The sequence below is a fragment of the Piliocolobus tephrosceles genome, chromosome 1 (assembly GCF_002776525.5).
Source record: "Piliocolobus tephrosceles isolate RC106 chromosome 1, ASM277652v3, whole genome shotgun sequence".
Taxonomy (NCBI): Eukaryota; Metazoa; Chordata; class Mammalia; order Primates; family Cercopithecidae; genus Piliocolobus; species Piliocolobus tephrosceles.
Genome location: NC_045434.1, coordinates 213263164 through 213285875, shown reverse-complemented (window position 1 = coordinate 213285875; position 22712 = coordinate 213263164). Strand labels below are relative to the sequence as shown.

The window sequence follows — 22712 nt, the reverse complement described above, 5'->3', positions numbered from 1 at the left end:
GGGGAGGACTGCTGGAGCCTGGGAGGCAGAGGGTGCAGTGAGCCGAGACTGGGCCACTGCACTCCAACCTGGGTGACAGAGTAAGACCCTGTCTCAAAAAAATATATATATATTGAAATTATGTTAAAAATCTGTATCATAAACTCACTCTACGTTCCCTTTCTAAAAGAGAGGTATAACTATAATCAAAGCTCCCCTCCCATTTTTTTTAAACTGTAAGAATCTCTATTGATCAGTCTACAGTGAGACACTAACATTCCATCTGTCAAGTATCAACATCTGTCCAACACACAAAGAAAGCCAGAACAATGCCTGCAGCCTTCAAGGGGATATAAAACTGTATCTTTGCCTTTTAAAGTTTCGTTTATACATTTTATACATTACACTATCACACTGTACATAATTAAAAAGGCATTCCTTGCAAAGATAACTGAATAGGGAAATCTAGAGATACAGGTCAGAAAACACATTTTGAGGTTAAATGAGTGAACAATGGTGGAGTATCTTTTGTACGTAACATATACCATGCTGCCTAATTACAGTACATTTTTAATGGTGAAATAATGAAAAAGATTTAAAGGTACTAGATATTTAATGCATATATAATGACAAATAGTCATTATGTATGAATTCAATAGACTTGGTAAAGCGACTAGAAATTTATCCATTTCCAGGTATTTAGGCATTCACTTAAAAGAATGAAGTGACTAACTTACCTTCTCCCATCTGTCTCTGGTACTTACAATATGCATTATAAAACTCAGACTAATACTAAGGAAAGAGTAAAACACATTCATCCTCACTCTTTCTAGTATTTAGGGTACTCACACAGCTCCAAAGCAAAACTCATGCACACAGCCATCTATTCTGCAGTATTTAAAACTTTTTAAAGCAACAAATCACTCTTGTCCACATACATTTTAAAGTAATTTAACAAACAAAATACAGTGCTCCATCTTGAAATTCATAGACAATATTTTTAATTTTGGAAAGTCTGGTTTTCTCAGCTGGTGAAGCTGTCAGAATAAATAGAAGGCAATATCTGGAAAGATGACAAACACATGGGTCAATGTCAAATACAAGCCAATCTCTGTCAAGAAAAGAGCCACATTCCTGCATTTCCATTTAAATTACGTTATCCAACTCAAATACCACCACGCCACTTCAAATGAAAATTGTTTCCCTTTAAAGAGCTTTTTACAAAACTGATAGAGTATAACAGATTAAACAACTCTTGCAGCAATTTTCTTAGCTACTAAAAAGTAAGGCATCAAAGTATAATAATAATAAGGGGAACATTTAACAATTAACTGAGCCAGCTAAAGCTAAATCTCCAGAGCTTAGGAGTTCAAATGCTTGCTCACTAAGCAAAAGGGCAGAGGATTTTAATATAACTGCAGGAAATCTCAGTCCAATTAGATTCTAGGTAAATATAAATCTTGTTGCACTGTGATTGGAACTCTGTCACAGTCCACCAGACTGATTTTAGTATCTGGCTTGGAGAGTCAAACCAAAGAACTCCTTGCACCACTGTCGTCTCTCCACACGCTACTGAATTAATCAAGCATCTCCAGGTTCTGTGCTGAACAAAGAAGGTCTTCTGAAGGCTGTCAGCTTGCTTTTACAACCAACCAATAAGACTCCCAGAACATATCACACAACTGTGAGGCAGTAACATCTCTGAAAATATTCATGATTTACCCTAGTTTATAATGGCGACACCTTAACTAATTCACTGTCTTTCCTCATTCAGAATCAGATCATGTGAGGCCAGGGGCCATGCTTTTGGAGTTTTGATAATGGAGACTTAGCAACTATCTTTCAAACCAAGGAGGATTAAAAATTAAGTAATCAGCCGGGCGCGGTGGCTCAAGCCTGTAATCCCAGCACTTTGGGAGGCCGAGATGGATGGATCATGAGGTCAGGAGATCGAGAGCATCCTGGCTAACACAGTGAAACCCCATCTCTACTAAAAAGTATAAAAAACTAGCCGGGCAAGGTGAGGCTGAGGCAGGAGAATGGCGTAAACCCGGGAGGCGGAGCTTGCAGTGAGCTGAGATCCGGCCACTGCACTCCAGTCCGGGCGACAGAGCAAGACTCCGTCTCAAAAAAAAAAAAAAAAAAATTAAGTAATCAAATTAACTAGGGTGGCAGTTCACTTCCTTAACTTAATATGAATCTTTTATCCCTGTGAAGATTTAGAAAAGTGCAGAAGGATTTAACAGAATCAGAAGTATCATATTAACATTTTGGGGGTCAAAAAAAAATCAGGAATATATTTTATATTTTTAATCATTTTATAGTTGAAAGAATTTGGTCTGTTACAAACTGGCCTTGTAATCCCTATGTAAAACAGTAATATTTAACAAAGATTTTAATATAAGATTGGCCCTTTCTGAGCCTCGCACCTATGTGCTTGTATATATACTTATTTGACCCCCATCACAATTCTGGAGGTAGGCACTCTTATCCCCATTCTACTGATGAAAAGACAACAGCGCAGAGGCTGTCCTCCACTCCCTGTTAACCCACCAGCAGTGGGGCACTGGATTATGCTGTCCTTTCTCCCTCTGTGGAATTGATTTCGATTTGTGGTCAAGATGAAATCTAAGGAAGTTTACGCACAACACTGAAACATCTAAGAGAATTTTTTAGGGTTGTTTCATTTATAAGTCTAACTAACTTATAAGAAGAGTTAAGTACTTGAGGTTTGTGTTAATAGACTTTTTAAAAATAGAAAACACATATTAAATTAGTAAAGGCAAGCTTAAAGATATTAATGAGTTTATAAACAAGACTAATTTGTAATTCAAAATCCCTTAAAAGTGATTAAAATGTTTAACTTATAAATGAAATTTATAAGCTGAATTTTTAAAAAAGTAGAACAGTGTCCTTCAATTTGCAACTTTAACAAATTGAATATCAATTTTTTTAAACCAAGGTAAACTTTCTGGACAGTCGTTTCTGCATATAAATATCAATCTTAAGGACTCTTCCCAAAAAGTCCTCCCATCAACTGCTCTGTGCACGTGTCTCCTACTCAACTGCTAAAGGAAGCACAGCTGAGACAATGCTACCCAAGAGAGGTACCCAGGGCTAAGCCTCAAACCTAGCGGCTAACTCTGCCTATGGTAATAGGTATCTAGAGAAAGGGAATGACTAAGTGCCTAGAATGTGCTAGACACTTTTCCAAGTACCTGGGATACATCGGGGAGAAGATCCCTGTCCTGCTGGAACCAACCAGCAGGGAAAAAGACACACAACAGAAATGGAAATGGAAGACGTCATGGGTGTGAGTGATTGTGAAAGGTGCGGGGATCCAAGAATTTAAAATCCTAGTGGGCTAAAACAATTGCTGGATCAACTGGCCCCAGGAAGGCGGAAAGTTAAGAGGTAGAAGAGTGGGATCCATCACCAGGCTGCATTCCTGAATCTGACCATTAATTGCTCATAAAAACACCTTCAAAGATTGACCTTTCAACATGTTTTTGCTCATTACTAAGCATGATTTTTAAACAGCCACCTAAAGAACATTTCTGCTTCCTTTGGAACACAGTTTTTGAACACACTTTTGTTCAGTGCTTCTTATGTAGATATTTCTGCTATAACACAATGTATGTTACTGGGAAGACCACATATTCAGCAAAAATGTTCACTAAAAATAAAAAGACTTACATAAAATACACGGTAAAAAGCAGACTACTCAAACCCCATGCAACTCTGAAATCAGATGGCTATTGTGTTAAAAATCAATATTTAAGAAATAAGAAACCCAGGCAGGTACCCAAGAGCGGCTGCATGCTGCCATAGGTGATATTGAAAATACACAAAAACAACAGATGCTGGCTTGAAGGCACCAAAACAATGCAGAAATCTGGGGGTTTTTGTGAAGGTGAGCACAGCAGGCAGGGCAACCTGCCAGAGAGCATAAAGTTAGCGTGTGCCTCTCTGGGGAGAGAACCCCAGCGGACAGGTGCTCATTTTTCATTTCATTTTGAATAGAAATGAGAAAGCTCCTGCTGGTGCAACAGCCAAACCGAAAGTTTAAATTCTCACCTATTTTTTTCCTTTCCTGCTAAAATACAATCCCGCATTATACCATTAAAGTATATGTTATAATTCTATTCCCTCTGGTCACACTCCTCTTGCCTAGCAAAAGTTGCACATGAACCAGCATAAACTGCACATTTTATTGACATCACTCTCCTATTTACTTACCTATCACACACAAAGCAAAACAAACTATTGCTAAATATCCATATGCAATAACGAGGTCTCACGGCCAGCCCACATCCATTTCCCCCACCAAACTAATTCCGAATCTCGTTGCAGGGAATAACTTTAGCCCCGCCATGTGCAGGCTTGGGAAAGCAATCAAGCCAGGTTTCTGTCTTTTTTTTTATACAAGACATGTGCATGCAATTCAAGGTAGACATACTATATTTACTCTTCTGGCACTGTGAATCTTGAGCTGAGTGACAGCAAGGGAAGGAAGATGCTGAAGGGCCCCCATTCCAGTTACAGCATCTGGCTGGAACGGTCAGTGGTTCCCACCAACCAAGCATCTGAACGCTCTCATTTCAAGTAGGTCTCGGAGACTTTTTTCCAGCTTCCCAACCATTATGCAGGAAGCCTGTAATCGTGTGAGTTACTCTAACAACAAATTGCCTTTTGTGTTACGTGATCAATGTACACCACCTTACATTCAAAAACCTTTTCATGCATACAACATGCTTTTATTAGATCATAGAAAATGTGTATTTCTCTTTCAGTTACTAAGGGTTCAAAATCCAGTAATCACCATTAGCCTATATATTCTTGAACAATTTACCTCTCACCTTCTCAGCTTACTTCCAATAGTTTCCTTATGGACGATGCTGCCTAGGCTAGCCTCAAACTCCTGGGCTCAAGTGATTCTGCCACCTCAGTCTCCTAAGTAGGTGGCGCTACAGATGCTCGCCACCGTGCCCGACTAGACATACTATTTTTGGAAACAGGAGAGCTATAAATAATCTTAGGAGTAAAAGGAAAAAAGAGAAAAAGAGCAAAGTAATTATATCACTTGCATTTTAGAAGACATCAGTCTATCTCTTCTTTTTCCTTCAACACAGGTGTATTTGTTTTTTGTATTCTCTTCAGGATTTTATGCAAATGTCCATTCATTCTTGGCTTTAACCAATTCTCACAAGCCCATACCATTTTACAAACCAGCTGTGTGACCTTGGCCTCCAAGTCTTTGTTTCCTCAACTGTACAGCGGGGAAACAATGTCTAGGTTGCATAGGAATTTTCTAAGGACCAGAAACTACATGCTCAAAGCAAACCCAGTAGATAGAAGGTGCTTTAAAACCGGTTGTCATCCATGTTGTAGCTCCCTTACTATTTACAGCCAAGTTCACAGTGTCCTTTGAAATCAGGCACTTTAGAAGATCCAAATTATTCCCAATCATTTGGCCAGAATGTAATTCTGCAGCCACCTCTGTTCTTCTTGGACTGCATGCACTGTATTTAACATCAAAATCTCAAGCCATGAAATCACGCATTTTTTCTCTTTAATTTTTGATCTGCCTAATTTCTAGTCTGCCACAAGTAAGTGACAAGCATGCTGAGTACTAATCCTCTCAGACTCAAGGCAATGGACTCATTTTCTAGCTGCGTATTAGCTTGGAAAAGACTAGGAAGCACTAATGAGTGATCACTGACTCTCGAACCTAAACATGTGTTTAAATCACCTGGGCATCTTATTATATAAAACATGGATTCTGATTCAGCAGATTGGGGGTGGAATCTGAGATTCTGCATTTCTAACCAACTCCCGTGGGATGCCAATCTGTGGCCAATGCTTGGAGCAGAGAACAACTACACTACAGGTTTCATGATACTTAATGATCCTTTCCCTATAAAATCAAAAAAGGTATGATTAATTTGTCTAAAATATCACTTCTCATTTCTCTAATTAGAATAACTTTAGTATTTTCTCTTTCCTCTATCCCCACGAAGTAGTATGTTTTTATGTGCTAAAGAACTGTCTTTCACATACGTGGAATTTGAGTAACTTCCTAATATACACGAAAAGGCAATTGCCTAAAAGATGAAATAAAATTTCTACAGAAACAGAAGTAATTAAAAGTTAATGTAATCCACAACTAAAAGTTCACTATAATGTGGCTGAAAATAAGAACTACATTTTCCCTATTGTTCCAAAGACATACAACTAAGAGAACTGAAGATGTCACTCAAATGTGAATCACTTAAACCTGAGTCTACCTAACAACAAAGCTCTTCCTGCCTGTTAGAGGATGAGTTTGTCCTTCCCAAAATTCATATGTTGAAGTCTTTACTCCCAATAGCTCAGAATGTGACCTTATTAAAGAACAGGTAAGGCCAGACACAGTGGCTCATGCCCGTAATCTCAACATTCTGAGATGCTCAGGCAAGATGATGGCTTGAGGCCAGGAGTTCAAGACCAGCCTAGACAACAAAACAAGATCCCTTCTGTAAAAAACATTTAGAAACTAGCTGGGTACAGTGGTGTACACCTGTAGTTCCAGCTACTTGAGAGGCTGAGGCAGGAGGATCACTTGAGCCCAGGAGTTCAAAGCTACAGTAAGCCGTGTTCATGTCACTGCACTGCAGCCTGGACAACAGAGACCCTTTCCCTACCACTCAAAAAAAAAAAAAAAAAAAAAAAAAAACACACAGAGGGTCATCATTGCCAATGCAACTAAAATAAGGACATATGAAGATACAATTACACTGTAGGTGTGATTCGTTAAGATGAAGTAAGGTGAGCCCTAATCCAATATAACTGGCATCCTTATAAAAAGGAAAAATGTAGATAGACACAGAGACATGTACACAAAGAGAATGCTATGAAAGATCACCACTACGCTGCCACAAAGCAGCAAACTGCTGTAAGCAAGGACAGAGGCTTGAAACAGAACGTTCCCTGGTACCTTCAGAGGTAACATGAGGCTGGGTGCAGTGGCTGAAATCCCAGCACTTTGGGAGGCCAAGGTGGGCGGACAGCGCAAGCCAAGGAGTTCAAGGGTTGCCTGGGCAACATGGCAAATCTTGTCTCTACAAAAAATACAATTAGCCAGGCATAGTGATGCATGCCTATAGTCCCTGCTACTCAGGAGGCTGAGGCAGGAGACTGAGGCTGCAGTGAGCAATAATTATGCCGTAACACACCAGCTTGGGCAACCCTGTCTCAAAAAGAAAAGAAAAAGAGGTAACACGATCCTGCCACCATCTTACTCTTGGATGTGTGGCCTCCAGAACTGTGAGCCAACCCACCTCTGCTGTTTAAGCCACTCCATTTGTTAGACCGTGCCACAGCATCCCTAACAAACTAACACACAGCCTCATTGTGTTTCCTCCCAAATAAGACTAACGTTGATTAAATAACATTAAAGATGATTGCACAGATAGGCAATTAGGTCACAGAGGGTCTGGAGTGCCAGGTTCTGGGAACGAACCTGCTGGAGAACAGGGAATACACTGAAAAGCTTTAAGCAGATTAATAATAGGTCTAATAAGTGCAACTGAATTTGTCACAGGTCTGAGAACAACATTAAGCTCTGCCTAAAGATGTCTTTATGCTATATTACACAAAAATATTCTTGCCATTATCAATAAAACTTCTACCCCACCACAAAACACGAATGTCTCAAGAAGACACCTTCATTTGCATGTCACATCTATTAATACCTAAACTTCTTCTAAATATTAAGAGATGTAAACAAAAAGTTACAGATCAAATGAGCTTTTATATATATTTTTATATATATATATATATATATATCCTGGAACACCAAATGTCAGATCTTGGTTTTATTTTGGGAAGGCAATATTTGTCTGAGTAATTAATTGCCTTAAGGAAGCTTTCCATGATTCAGGGAACTAAGGATGTGACACCACTTTCAGCCACCACAGACCAACCCCTCAGTAAAGAAGCAGTAGCTAAATGTTAGGACCATTTGTTAAAACACTGGGGACTCTCTCCCCACTTTAAACAGTAACTTCATTCAATGGAAATTTTCCATTTAGAAAATAGTTTCATGTTATCTTTACTTTTAAGGCAAACTTTTTACTGAAGTATAATACATATACAGAGAAGTGCAAAATGCAGTAAATTTTCAAAGAACACATAAGTGTAACCAGTACCATAAAACATAACATGACCAGAACTTGGGGGTCCTCTTAATGTTCTTTACCCCGTACCCACAGGGCAATCTCTCTCCTGACTTCAAACACCAAAGATTAGTTGTGGCGGTTTTAAAATTTTCTATAAAAGGAATTATACAGTATTATGCTTTTCTGTGTCCACTCAACATTATGTTTGAAATGATTTATTTGTTTTTGCGATGAGGTCTCACTCTGTAATCCAGGCTGGAGTGCAGTGGTGCAATCACTGCTCACTGCAGCCTCGACCTTCAGTGCTTAAGGGATCCTCCCACTGCAGCCTCCCAAGGAGCTGGGACTACAGAAGCACACCACCAAGCCCAGCTAATTTTTGTATTTTGAGTAGAGACGAGGTTTCGCCATGTTGCCCAAGCTGGTCTCCAACTCCTGGGCTCAATCCACCTACCTACCTCCACCTCCCAAAGTTCTAGGATTACAGATGTGAGCCACTGCACCTGACCTATAGTCATTTACTTTAAATAGATTTTAGAAATACGTATATTCCATTTTTATTCAAACTAGATCCTCAGGTTTCAGTTTGCCTAGTTTGAATTTTTTTCAGCTTAAATTCCATTTGCATCAAAAGAAAATAACACTTAAGTGATCAAAGCAAACAATTCTTGTTTCCAGGACATTTTTCCTCAAAATTGGCAAATAAAAGGGTCAAATATTTTGTATCACCTAAGATTTCACAAACCACAAACTTATCTACATAAATACATATTTTGCACTTTGTTCATGAAAGTAGCAGGAACTCATATTCTAGGACTATATCTAGGGTAAATTGGACAAACAAAATTATCAGTTAATATGACAAAATATTAAAAAATGGAGAACCGGCTTAATACATACTTTCTAAAAAACAAAAATTTTTCATTACCAAATAGCAAGCAATACCAATATGCCAAAATAAAAAAAACTCACAATAATATGAATTTAATTTTTTAACCAGTTCTACCTACACCAGAAATAAAGGAATCAAATTTCCTAGAACCTAACAGAAAACAGTAGAAAGAAATTAATATGCCACCTACAGCATACTCCAGAAATCAATATCCTATGCTAAAGAAGCCCAGAAGGGAAATCTGGCTGCACACAGCTGTGTAATAAATCAATTTGTACCATGACAGCCATCTCAAAACAGGAGTAATGGTTGACAGACAACAAAGAAGTTAGATCTGACTCAAGGACAATATACAATAAAGCCCCACAAGGTTTTTGTTTTGGTTTTATTTTTAACAGGCCTGTTAAATCATTCATTGGGAAGTAATACAAAACAGACTTCCGGAAGCCTTATTCTAATTTTAACATCATCAATGAGTCAATAAATTTTTTAATGTTTCTAGAAATTTCTTTATTCAACAAATATTACGGAATACAGGCTGGGCACGGTGGCTCTCGCCTGTAATCCCAGCAATTTGGGAGACCGAGGTGGGCAGATCACTTGAGGTCAGGAGTTCGAGACCACCCTGGCCAACATGGTGAAACCCCGACTCTACTAAAAACACAAAAATTAGCTGGGCCTGGTGCCACACACCTGTAATCCCATCTACTTGGGAAGATGAGGTAGGAGAATCACTTGAACCTACTAGGAGGCAGAGGTTGCAGTGAGCTGAGATGGCACCACTGCACACCAGCCTGGGTGACAGAGCAAGACTCCATCTCAAAAAAAAAAGAAAAAAAAGTATATATATTATGGAATACACACTATGTGTACACTATTGTCAGTAGACGGCAGGAATTCAATGATGAGTGGGGAAAAATAAGAACTGCTGTTTTTTTGGAGGAGGAAGACTTATTAATCCTAATAAATAAAAAAGTATTGTTGTAAGTGCTAGAAGACAAGACACAAAAAAGGCTATAATAGTATTTATTAAGGAAATTTGTTTGACTAACCAGGGAGAGGAAAGGCAATGACACTGGGGTGGGAGAGCTGAAGAAAAGATAAGAATTAAGTGTGTTACCGAGAGGAGAAGAGCAAGTGCAAAGGCCCTGAGGCAGGAGGGAACATGGGCAGAGTAAGTAACAAAATCCATTATGCTGAGCTCCTAAGGACAAAATTAAGGTAATCAAAGAGTTTAGAAGCAAAAGTTAAAAAGACCTGGTTGTGACAATGCATGAGATTAAACCTTGGTGATAGATTCTAAATAATATTCAATTTCTCCATAAGATCTCAGGCTTCTAAACACTAAACAATTTAAATATAGCTTGGGACAAAAAAAGCATGATTATATGAAAGCCTACTTTTATCCTCAAAGTATCCCTGCTACGTTCATTCTTAGTGACATCTCAAGAAGTCCCTATAGTTTATACTTACTCTGAGTAGTAAAACCAATTTGGAGATGTAGAAAGCAAAAAATTATATATTTGAAAAATATTAATCTGTGCTTTATATCCCATAGAAACAAGTGAGTATTAGAGATCTATTCAGTTGGAAGCAGTGGTTCAAGCTTGTAATCCCAGCACTTTGGGAGGCCAAGGTGGGTGGATCACCTGAGTTTAGGAGTTCGAGACAAGCCTGGCCAACGTGGTAAAACCCTGTCTCTACTAAAAATACAAAAATTAGGCCAGGAGCAGTAGCTCACACCTGTAATCCCAGCACTTTGGGAGGCTGGGGCAGGCGGATCACAAGGTCAAGAGATCGAGACCGTCCTAGCCAACATGGTGAAACCCTGTCTCTACTAAAAATACAAAAATTAGCTAGGTGTGGTGGCACGCACCTGTAGTCCCAGCTACTTAGGAGGCTGAGGCAGGAGAATCGCTTGAACCTGGGAGGTGGAGGTTGCAGTGAGTCAACATCATGCCACTGACCTCCAGCCTGGCGACAGAGTGAGACTCCATCTCTAAATAAATAAATATTAGCTGAGTGTGGTGCCATGTGCCTGTAATCCCAGCTACTCAGAAGGCTGAAGCAGGAGAACTGCTTGAACCCAGGAGGCGGAGGTTGCAGTGAGTTGAGATCTCGCAACTGCATTCAAGCCTGGGCAACAGAGTGAGACTATGTCTCCAAAAAAAAAAATCTACCATTTAAAAACTAGTAATTAGGCCAGATGCAGTGGCTCATACCTGTAACCCCAAGACTTTGGGAGACAGAGGCAGGAGGATTACTTGAGGCCAGGAATTCAAGACCAGCCTGAGGAACATAGCAAGACACCATCTCTACAAAAAAATATTTTTAATAGGCCAGGTGTGTGCATACCTGTAGTCCTAGCTACTCAGGAGGCTGAGGCAGGAGAATCAATTGAGCCCAGAAGTTCAAGGATGTGGTGAATTATGATCACACCACTCACCTCCAGTCTGGGCGACAGTGAGACTCTGTCTCTTTTTTTTTTTTTTTTTAAGCTAGTAATCCATTGAAGATATCCTTTACAACATTCTCCACAGATCCTAAGCTTTTAAGATACAACTAAGCACACAGGATCTCTGCAAGTGGGTGAGGATAATGGTTTTTCATCACTAACAAAAGATGTTATTGTAGTAGTTTATACCAAGAAAGGAAAAGACCAGGTGCAATGGCTTTATGTCTATAATCCCAGCACTTTGGGAGGCCAAGGCAGGAGGATCACTTGAGCCTGGGAGGTCATCATACCAATGACAGCCTAGATGACAGAGCAACACCCTGTGTCAAAAAAAAAAAATCAGGAAACAAAACAAAGACAAGAGAAAACTCAACCCCCATCTGGGAATCTAATCACAGTACTCTATTTTTTTTTTTTTTTTTTTAAGAGACAAGAGTCTTGCTCTGTCACCCAGGCTGTAATATTTAATGGCATATAATTCACTGCAGCCGTAAACCCCTGGCCTCAAGTGATCCTCCCACCTCAGACTCTCAAAGTGCTGGGATTACAGGTGTGAGCCACCTTGTCTGGCCCAGCACCCTACTTCTGATTCTTCAGTTTAAGAAACCCTAAAGAACAGACAATATTTAACAAATACCCATTTAGAGAAAAAGCTGTTTGGAGAAGGCAGCCAACTCAGTTAGCTTCAAATCCATCACCAAAAAGAAAAGAAACCACTGAGAAGGTCAAAGACAGTCTCCTTACCAAATAGTCAAACATCCACTGGACCTGGCAGGATGCAAAGGCACAGCCCCCACTCAAGCAAAAGGGTGCCTCAGGTGAAGCTGTTTTGCTCCCACTCAAGTAAAAGGGTGCCTCAGGTGAAGTTGTTTTGCTCTGAGTGCCACGGAAATCTTCCAAACCATGTGTGGCCTTTATAGATCCTTTATACCACACTTCGCTTCCAGAGAGAGCACACCTTTTTCACATTTCACAGAGGTTTTCAGATTCACTGAAACACTATCAGCCTCCATAAATACATAGTTCTTGTTCAAGCACTTTAAGAACCATTCTGTAAATAAGTCCTTAGCAATCTCCCTACACATATTCTTCCAGACTCAAGAAGGGAGGTGTATTAGTCCGTTCTCACGCTGCTATAAAGAACTGCCTCCGACTGGGTTATTTATAAAGGACAGAGGTTTAATTGACTCACAGTTCCACAGGGCTGGGGAGGCCTTAGGAAGCTTACAATTACGGTGGAAAGGGAAACAAACACATCCTTCTCACATGACCGCGAGAGAGAGAGGTGTTGAGCAAAGGTGGAGAGGCCCCTTATAAAACCATCAGATCCCGTGAGAACACACTCACTATCACAACAACTTGATGGGTAAACTGCCCCCATGATTCAATTATCTCCACCTGGTCCTGACCTTGACATGTGGGGATTACTATAATTCAAGGTGACATTTGGTGTGGACACAGAGCCAAACCATATCAGGAGGACTTCCTATAATCATAGTTCACCACACCCAGCTAATTTGTAAAAATTTCACTACAGTCATAGAGCACTGCAGCCTTGACCTCCTGTGCTCAAGAGATCCTCCCACTTCAGTCTCACAAGTAGCTGAGACTACAAGCACATGCCACTGTGCCCAGATCCAAGACTGCTTTTGGGTTGATTTGTATTTTTAGGAAGATACTCAGCAGAAACATGGTGTCACAGTCTCATAAATGGGAAAAATAGCAGGTATTTTTCATGTTAAAGAGGTTTCCTTAACTGTGGGGCTTCTAGGAGTCACTAATTCCGACTCTCTCATGAGGGAGACTGTACAGGCAGCATTTTCTGTATATACTTGATTACTATTTTTGGTGAAATGTCCCCACTGACACCAGAGTAACGTTCCATATGTTGTAAATGTTGAGAAAGGTTATTTAGCATTCAACACTGCACAAGGCAGCCTGCCTTTTGACAATGATCCAAACTTCATTACCACAATTAAATTGTTATCAAGAGAAAGGATAACAAATTTTTCCTTATATTGAAGTTATCATAATGTAATCTATATCTAAAAGAGTTAACACATTCTGTTCCTTTCCCATGATTCAGATGTGCGTATGCCCTAAACAAGCAATCTGTGGTAACTCTAAGAGATTCTTCAGTCACTAAGAAATTCTTATTGCCCAATAGCTGAGTCTAAATCAAAGATAAATACAGACAGTACTGTAACTCATACACACATCATTTAATCCTTATAGCAAATTTCTAACTGCTCTAAAACCTCCACTCTGATAAATTTATATCACACAAACACCGTCTCAGTTAATCTTCAACCAAGAAATTGTAGTTGTGAATACAAATTTGTCTGTATTAAGTTCTAACACTGACTTTTTTTTTTTTTTTTTGGTGGGGTCGGGGGAGAGGGTGGGTGGAGACAGGGTTTTGCTCTGCTGCACAGGCTGGAGTGCTATGATGTGAACAGGGCTTACTGCAGCCTTGCCCTCCTGAGCTCAAGAGATTCTCCTACCTCAGCCTCCTGAGTAGCTGGGACTACAGGCTCATCACACTCCCAGCTAATATTTTGCTGTTTTGTAGAGATAAGTCTCACTATGTTGTCCAGGCTGGTCTCCACATTGCTCAAGCAATCCTCCTGTCTCAGCATCTCAAAGTGCTGGGATTACAGTCCTGAGCCACCGCGCTCAGCCCCACTGACATCTTTTGAAATTTAAAAAACTCCTATGTGGGAGAATGAAAATCTGGAACTTGATGTGAAGTTCAGAACAGTAACAGCATTCCTCAGTAAAATGATTGTTCCAGATTATGGACATAACACAGTGAAGTATTTTAATCTCTTTCTCAGAAAAACATAAAAATGGCAGCTTTAATCTGCTAATTACATCTCATACGAAATTCATGTCACTCTTCAACAGTAAAAGCAATTCAAACAAAATGATTTCACCTAGGTTTTACTGGCTTCTGTAAGAAAAGTATCTTCTTTTTTTTTGAGACAGGGTCTTACTATGTCACCCAGGCTAGAATGCAGTGATGCAATCATGGCTCACTATAGCCTTGACCTCCCAGACTCAAGCGATCCTCCTGCCTCAGCCTCCTGAGTAGCTGGGACTACAAGTGTGTGCCACCACACCCAGCTAATTTGTAAGAATTTTTTTTAGAGATGGGGTCTCACTGTGTTGCCCAGGCTGGTCTTGAAGTCCTGGGCTCAAGGAATCCTTCTGTCTCGGCCTCCCAAAGTGCTGGGATTACACTGTGCCCAGCCTAAAAAAGGTGTTTTAATACACACAATACATCAAATGAAAAGGAAAGGTTTTGCTAGTATTCAATAGGTTTTGACTCACTTGTTTCCCTGATCTCATCTAAAAGCTGAGTCTTTTTTGAACAACGCTATAAGCCAACAATACACTGGCATGACCATAATACATTTTCTGGAAAACCAAGCAGGTAAGATGACTTCTTCTATTATCGTTGATTAGAGAGCCTGAAGTACAAATTTTTGGAAAAGGAAGTTAGCAGGAGCAATAAACCTCTGATCTTCAGGGCTTCTTTTTTTTGAGACAGAGACTCGCTTTGTCGCCCAAGCTGGAGTGCAGTGGCACGATCTTGGCTCACTGCAACCTCTGCCTCCTGGGTTCAAGCAATTATCCTGTCTCAGCCTCCCAAGTAGCTGAGATTAGAGGTGCACACCACCGAGCCCAGCTAATTTTTGTATTTTTAGTAGAGACAGGATTTCATCACGTTGGTCAGGCTGGTCTCGAACTCCTGACCTCAGGTCATCCACCCGCCTCAGTCTCCCAACATGCTAGAATTGCAGGTGTGAGCCACCATGCCCAGCCTTCTGAAGGCCATTTTTAAAAAGTACCTCTCTAGAGTCTGGTTGATCCTGTCCCAAGGTAAAATTTCCTGTTTCCAAGAATCTTAAGGTTTACTTGGCTCCACCAAGCAGTCAATTCTGCAGGGTCACCACAGTCTAATTTATGATTGAAGATTAAAAAGCAAGGATGAATTCAAAAGACAAAAAAATACTAAGCAGATGGTCAAGTTAGAGAACAAGCAGCATAGGAAAATAAGGAAAGAACTCATGAATGCATAAACCAGGACACAAGACCAAATTAAGGCAGACACAAGCAAGAAGCGGGTAAACCTAACTGACCAAAAGTGGGTCACATGTTTACCAAATTAAGTTTCCTACTCTTCTGGATTCCAAGCCTTCCTTAAAGTGTACAAAGTGTATTTATTTCACCATAATACTAAGATCACTCCCCTACTGCAAACACTGGCAAGACCCAAATCTAGCACTCCTTACCTCCTGGTCTGTAGACAACATCGTCTTCAGTGATGTAGGATGTTATCTCGCCGGTATCTGTCCTTTCATAACGGGACTTTTTTTTCGGTGGTTTCTTCTTGTTCTTCTTCGTGGACTCCTCTGCGGTGGCACTATTGTTGTCATTGTCCTCGTCTTCACTGTGATCACTCTCAGCGTAATTCTTGGCTCCTCCTTCCAAGGTACAGCTCCGGCGTGGCCTGGAATTCTCACTCTCTCTTGCTTTGTCTCTTTTCTCTCTCTCTCGGTCCCGGTCTCGGTCCCGGTCCTTCTCTTTCTCTTTGTCTTTGTCTTTGTCCGCTGTCATGATTCGCCACGTGCCTTCTTCTGTCCTCTCACGGCTAGGCCTCCGTGAAAGGTAGACAGTAAGCCTGGGCTTCAGTCTTCTGAATTTCTCACTCAATTCCAGGGAAAATCCAACCACTCCAACAACCCCAACGTTTCAAAAATGCTAGGAGAGAAAAAAGAATGGTTTTACTTTAACGTTTTTTCGTATTTCTTTCCTAAAATAATGTTTTGTTAAATGAATCTCTTACTTATTCATGCTTTACACCTAAAAACTTCACACAAGCCACAGGAGAAAAATTAAGATAAGTGTTAAAATTTTCAATATGCAGTTTTTGATCTCAGCAAATGGTTTGCAGTTTTCTACCATGCCAATAATAAAAACCATCTGAATGCGTAACAGTGAACTATACTTCTTCTACCTTACATGTTTTCTCCTTTTGAAAGAAAAAGCAAAGCGATACCCTGGTAGACAACATATAGTGGGTATTATTATACAAAAGGAGCTTCATAACCCATAATATTAATTTAAAGAGAAAAGAATCTGTAGTAAAAATTATTTCCAGGCCAGGCACTGTGGCTCATGCCTGTAACCCCAGCACTTTGGGACGCCAAGCCAGAAGGACTGCTTGAAGTCAGGAATTCAAGACCAACCTTGGCAACAAAGTGAGATCCTATCTCCACCATAAAATAAAATATTTCCACCTGAAAAAAATAGTACTAGTTTGTAGCACTGTCAAAAATGTCTCAGAATATCTCATAGGACACTATATTCTAAACATATTTTCTGGCTACTTCTATAAACTCCCAGAACTTCCTTCAAGAATAAAAATATTTAACTCAAATGAAAGTGAGAGCTTCAAAGCAAGATTTTTCCACCTTCAGCTACATTTTACACATCTTATCATCCTACCGTTTTCAGTTATGTTCCAAGGAAAATGATCTCTCTAAAGATGTATTAATGGCCGGGCGTGGTGGCTCACACCTGTAATCCCAGCACTTTGGGAGGCCAAGGCAGGGGGATCACATGAGGTCAGAAGTTAGAGACCAGTCTGGCCAACGTGGTGAAACCCTGTCTCCACTAAACACAAAAAAAGTAGCTGGGCATGGTGGTATATGCCTATAGTCCCAGCTACTTGGGAGGCCGAGGTAGGACAATCGCTTGAACCTAGGAGGGAGAGGTTGTAGTGAGCCAAGATCACGCCACTGCACTCTAGTCTAAGAGACAGACTCCGAGGAAAGGGAAAGGGAAAGGGAAAAGGAAAGGGAAAGGGAAAAGGAAAGGAAAGACAGAAAGAGAGAGAGAAAGAAAAGAGAAAAGAAAAGAAAAGACAGAAAGAGAGAAAGAAAGAGAGAGAAAGAAAAGAGAAAGAAAGAAGAAAGAAAGAAAGAAACAAAGAAAGAAACAAAGAAAGAAAGAAAGAAAGAAACAAAGAAAGAAACAAAGAAAGAAAGAAAAAATGTATTATCTCTGCCTTAACAAAACGTAACAGCTTCCAGAAACAACCTTCCATCTTTAGGGGCTATTAAGTGGTTTTTACAGTCTTCCAAATTTCTACGATAAATGGTATTCCTAATAAAGTCCCCCCCAAAAAGAAACCCAAGAAGAAAAATCTGAGATGTTTAAGAGTCTGCAATGGGAAAAGTGGATCCCAAACTCCAACCCAACACAGTTCTTACACATATTTTATAGCAGGAAAAATTTTTTTCTTTATAAGTCAGTTTTAGAATAGACCTAACAATAAATTTATAAATAAATAATTTATCTTTTGTGTTTTTCTTACGATCTTCCCCAATACCCTATCTCAGTTATTCAACAAATCTTCACTAAATACTATGTGCCAGCCGTTAGAACTAAAACCACAATGGAGGAGAAAACTCATGGTCCTTGTTCTCAATGTTCAAATGCAACAAAAAGAGGCAACTGATAAATCTAAGAAGTTTCTGTTTCTCATGCACCTAGAACAAGCAAGGAAACAGTTCATATAAACAAACAAAAGATTGGTCCTCTTAACAACAACCATAAACAAATCAGTTTGCAGTTACATGCTTCAGATGCAGAAAACATTCTCTTTGGTCAGCTGGGCATGGTGGCTCATGCCTGTAATCCCAGCACTCTGGGATGCTGAAGCGGGCAGATCACAAGGTCAGGAGATCGAGACCATCCTGGCTAACACGGTGAAACCCCTTCTCTACTAAAAATACAAAAAATTAGCCGGGCATGGTGGTGGGCGCCTGTAGTCCCAGCTACTAGGGAGGCTGAGGCAGGAGAATCGCTTGACAGGCGGCAGAGGTTGCAATGAGCCGAGATTGCACCACTGGACTCCAGCCTGGGCGACAGAGAGAGATTCCATCTCAAAAAAAAAAAAAGAAAAAGAAAAAGAAAAGAATAAAGAAAATTCTCTTTGGTCATGCTAAAACCATAACAATTACCATATATTCTCTGCAGAGCTCTTAGGTCAAATCTCATACTGGAAAAGACCTTATAAGCCTCTCAAAATATCCTTAGACATTCAGCAAAATAGAAAGTATTAACAGTCTTTGGGAGACAGGTGATGAAGGAGCAATCATGCATCAGAAGTTACATTAGAAGAAGGAACGCATGTAGCACAAAACTAGATTACTTCCTTCTATGTAAGAAACATGCTTTCAAATAGGATTTCTATTTTCTAAACATATTTCAAGAAAAGGAAAAATTATTACTGCCTACAACATTCTGCCCAGATGAACCATCTGCTAAATGGATATTCATAAACTCCCAAGTCCTGGTAGGCTACTAGTGCTAGCAACTGAAAATACAGAGACGTACTACTTTCTCAACGAGTCTTAAGTTTAGAGCACGAACGAGCCAATCATGAAAGAAAGAAAACTATCAGGCCGGGGGCGGTGGCTCATGCCTGTCATCCCAGCACTTTGGGAGGCCGAGGCGGGCAGACCACCTGAGGTCAAGAGTTCAAAGTCAGCCTGGCCAACATGGCAAAACCCTGTCTCTACTAAAAATACAAAAATTAGCCGGGTGCGGTGGTGGGCACCTGTAATCCCAGCTACTTGGGAGGCTGAGGCAGGAGAATCGTTTGAACCCAGGAAGTGGAGGTTGCAATGAGCCGAGATGGCGCCATCGCATTTCAGCCTGAGAGACAGAGTGAGACTTCGTCTCAAAACAAAAATCAAACAACAACAAAAAAAACTATCAGCTAACACCGTTAGCTGTGAAAATGTTCCTCTTTGACCCTGAAAACCCATCAATGTCTACTGGGAGTCCAAAAAGAATGAAAAGCTTGGGCGGAAAACCCCTCCACTGCAATTGCAGTTTCGGACAGAAACACTTCTGATGACTTTAAGAAAAAAAATCATTCTCCCTGGGGTTAACAAGATAACTGCTCCAGAAAACTGTGTAGAAAACATTTTTTCAGTACTCAGAGAGAAAAAATAGTAAGTCCAAAATGTACATTCAACACTACTCACTACAAAATCATACACTGTTTCTATTTACGAAGAAAATAAGAGTTGTTTCTGCCAAAAGTGAGCAAGAAAGTTAAAATTTCAAGAAACAATAAAGATGTCCACAAAACGAAATCCAGTATATGTGTATGTTTATAAAATAAATTTTGAGTTATCTGAAAGTTGGGTCTATTTACATATTACATTATCTGTATGTTATATTAATATATTAAATTATATGAATAATACCATATCATTTATATATTGACATATTTATATAACCAACTTTCAGATAAGTATGAACAATAAGCAAAAGTCAATCCAATTACCATTTACATTTGGCTCTAAAATACAGCTCAATGGGAATATATTTTTTTCCTCTGCGTTTAACATACAAATCATAATTCTTCTGAGCCTTAGTGTACAGTGATCAACACATACCAATGATGTGACAGCTAAAGAAAGGGACCCAGAGAGGAACCAGATGGCACTGAGAAGGAGAGCTGTCACTTCAATTTGCTAGAAATGATCTACAAAGTAGACAATACAACAATAGCACCTTTATTATAGCAACATGAGGTTTATAGAGCAAGTTCCTCATTTGATTCTTTCAACTCATGAAGTGAACTGGACAGAAGTTGTCACCCTCACTTTACAGTCTCCAGAACGCAGCCAGTGGGCATGAAGTAGGATGCCAGCGCAGCTGTCTCAAAGCTCAACCCTATCTGGCCTGCACAGGAACTCCTGCTGCCTGTGCTGCCAGGGTCTCCAGCTCTTCACAGGCACCAACTTCTCCTACACTCATCCATGCTGATGATTCACATAGACAGATTTAAGAAACACACTCACTCTGCCCTCAAAGCTATTTTTCTCCAGTCAGAAAGCCAAAAACATTGAAAATATCTGTGTCAATCACTCCCCAACCCAGTGAAACAGGAAACACATTATAACATGCTTTAAATAAGAAAAGGAAGAAAATCTAATCTAGAATACATTTCAGATTTACAACAAGCTTCAGCTACTCAGTGAACAAATGTCACTGAATGCCTATTACGTGCTACTTATTGCTCCAGGTGTTGGTAAACAGCAGAAAACTCAACACAAAACCCCTGCCCTTATCCTGAGCTTACGTGCTCAGCAGTGGAGAGAGACCATCAACAAAAGGCACCATACCTAACGAGAAGATCTTACGTGTGAAATCTAAGGGGGACAGACAGTGTGGCAGGACTGCAATTTTAAACAAGATGTTCAGGGAAGCCCTCTCTGAGGGGGCTTTGACCCTGACTAGGTGCATGAGAGAGAAAGCCAAGGACACATGAAGGGAGGTGATTCCTGAAGAGGGGAAAGAAGTGCCAAGGTCCAGAAGCAGGAACCAGCCAGGCCCACTCAAGACACAGGAGGCCAGAGGGGCAGGAGTAGCCCAAGAAGGGGGAGAGAGGTCAGAGATGAGTTCAGAGGTGAAAAGGCAGCAGGAGGAGGACGTGGATCCTGGCAGGATGTGGGTCAGGAAAAGGTCTCTCTCTGGCTTTTACTCGAGTGAAATGAAGTTACTCGAATGACACTTCAGCAGGCAGGTGAGGAGCAAAGAAAGGCATGATCTGACTTCTGTTTACCAGAGATCACTCTGGCCGCTGAGAACAACCTCAAGGGGCGCAGGGGGCACAATCACCCAGGGAAGACAAGCAGCAGCTAGGAAGGGCTAGGGTAGTAGCAGCAGAGAAGGGGAAAAGTCTCATGTTTTATATGTTTTAAAGATAAGAGTCAAATAAATATGATGTGCTGATAAACTTGTGAGGTGAGGGTGAGAGTGAGAGGGAAAAAAAGAAAAAGGAATCTGGCCTGGACGGATGAAGCTGCTATTTGAGTTTCACGGGGAGACCAGGAGTTTGGCTTTGAGTGTGTTAAGCTTGAGAAGCCTAGAAAATCACGTAGAGTCTAAGTCGGCAGAGGTCCAGGCTGGAGATAATAATTTAGTTTTTAAAGCCATGAGACTGAATGAGATCACCCAGGAAGTTAGTGCAATTTTTTGACAAAAATTTTAAAACTCATAAAAACATTTTTTGCTCACATTTGAGTGGAGAGGATATTCAAAATACACTTACGAGTTATACATTTCCAAAGGCAGTACCCTTAGGACTCTTTTTAGGTATATTCCTCTCAATCATTTCCTCATTAGAAGATTATACATCATCATTTCATCTTAAGTAAGAAAATGTGGGCAGTTGCCAAAGCCCAGAAAATAGCAGCTTCACCTCTTTAGTTGAAGGTCAGATTCCTTACGTAAGTTTTTTGACCCTATGAGATTCCCAACTTAATCTAGGGGAAAGGATCAAAGCTTTCAAGAGTCAATATACAGAATTACTCTTCATTTAAGGTTACGTCAGCCTCCACAAACACCATCTTACCTCTTCAAAATGAAGCCAACACCACCCACAAACACCTCACACTACTTCTCAAAACCAATTCAGATAAAGCACGAAAATTTCAGTCATGCTCATGGTCCAAATCTGATTTAAGAGAACCACTTCCTGGCTGGGTACAGCTGCTCATGCCTATAATCCCAGCACTGTGGGATAACAAAGTGGGGAAATCATTTGAGGCAAGGAGGCAATCATTTGAGACCAGCCTGGGAAACACAGCAAGACCCCATCTTTACAAAAGAAAAATAAATTTAAGAATTAGCTATGCATGGTGGTGCAGACCTGTAGTCCTAGCTACTCGGGAGGCTGACGTGGGAGGTGGGAGGATTGTTTGAGGCCAGGAGTTCAAGGCTATAATGAGCTGTGATCACCACCACTGCACTCTAGCCTAGGGGACAGAGTGAGACCCTCTTAAAAAAAAAAAAAAAAAAAAGGCCAGGCGCCGTGGCTCAAGCCTGTAATCCCAGCACTTTCGGAGGCCGAGACGGGCGGATCACGAGGTCAGGAGATCAAGACCATCCTGGCTAACATGGTGAAACCCCGTCTCTACTAAAAAATACAAAAAAACTAGCCGGGCGAAGTGGCGGGCGCCTATAGTCCCAGCTACTCGGGAGGCTGAGGCAGGAGAATGGCGTGAACCCGGGAGGCGGAGCTTGCAATGAGCTGAGATCCGGCCACTGCACTCCAGCCTGGGTGACAGAGCGCCAGACTCCGTCTCAAAAAAAAAAAAAAACAAATCATGCAGAATTAACTACAAATGAAGAA

At 40.5% G+C, this 22712-nt stretch overlaps 1 protein-coding gene across 3 annotated transcripts in view; it reads right to left on the bottom strand.

Annotated features, from left to right (window-relative positions):
* Positions 1-22712, bottom strand: part of RERE (arginine-glutamic acid dipeptide repeats) — a 469695-nt gene that overhangs the window by 285214 nt on the left and 161769 nt on the right. For all 3 annotated transcript variants that reach the window (XM_023215261.1, XM_023215263.1, XM_023215264.1), the window contains exon 2: positions 15784-16252. In XM_023215261.1, coding sequence (XP_023071029.1) covers positions 15784-16108 — 325 coding nt within the window. In that variant the 5' untranslated portion in view covers positions 16109-16252. The remainder of the gene's footprint in view (positions 1-15783; positions 16253-22712) is intronic.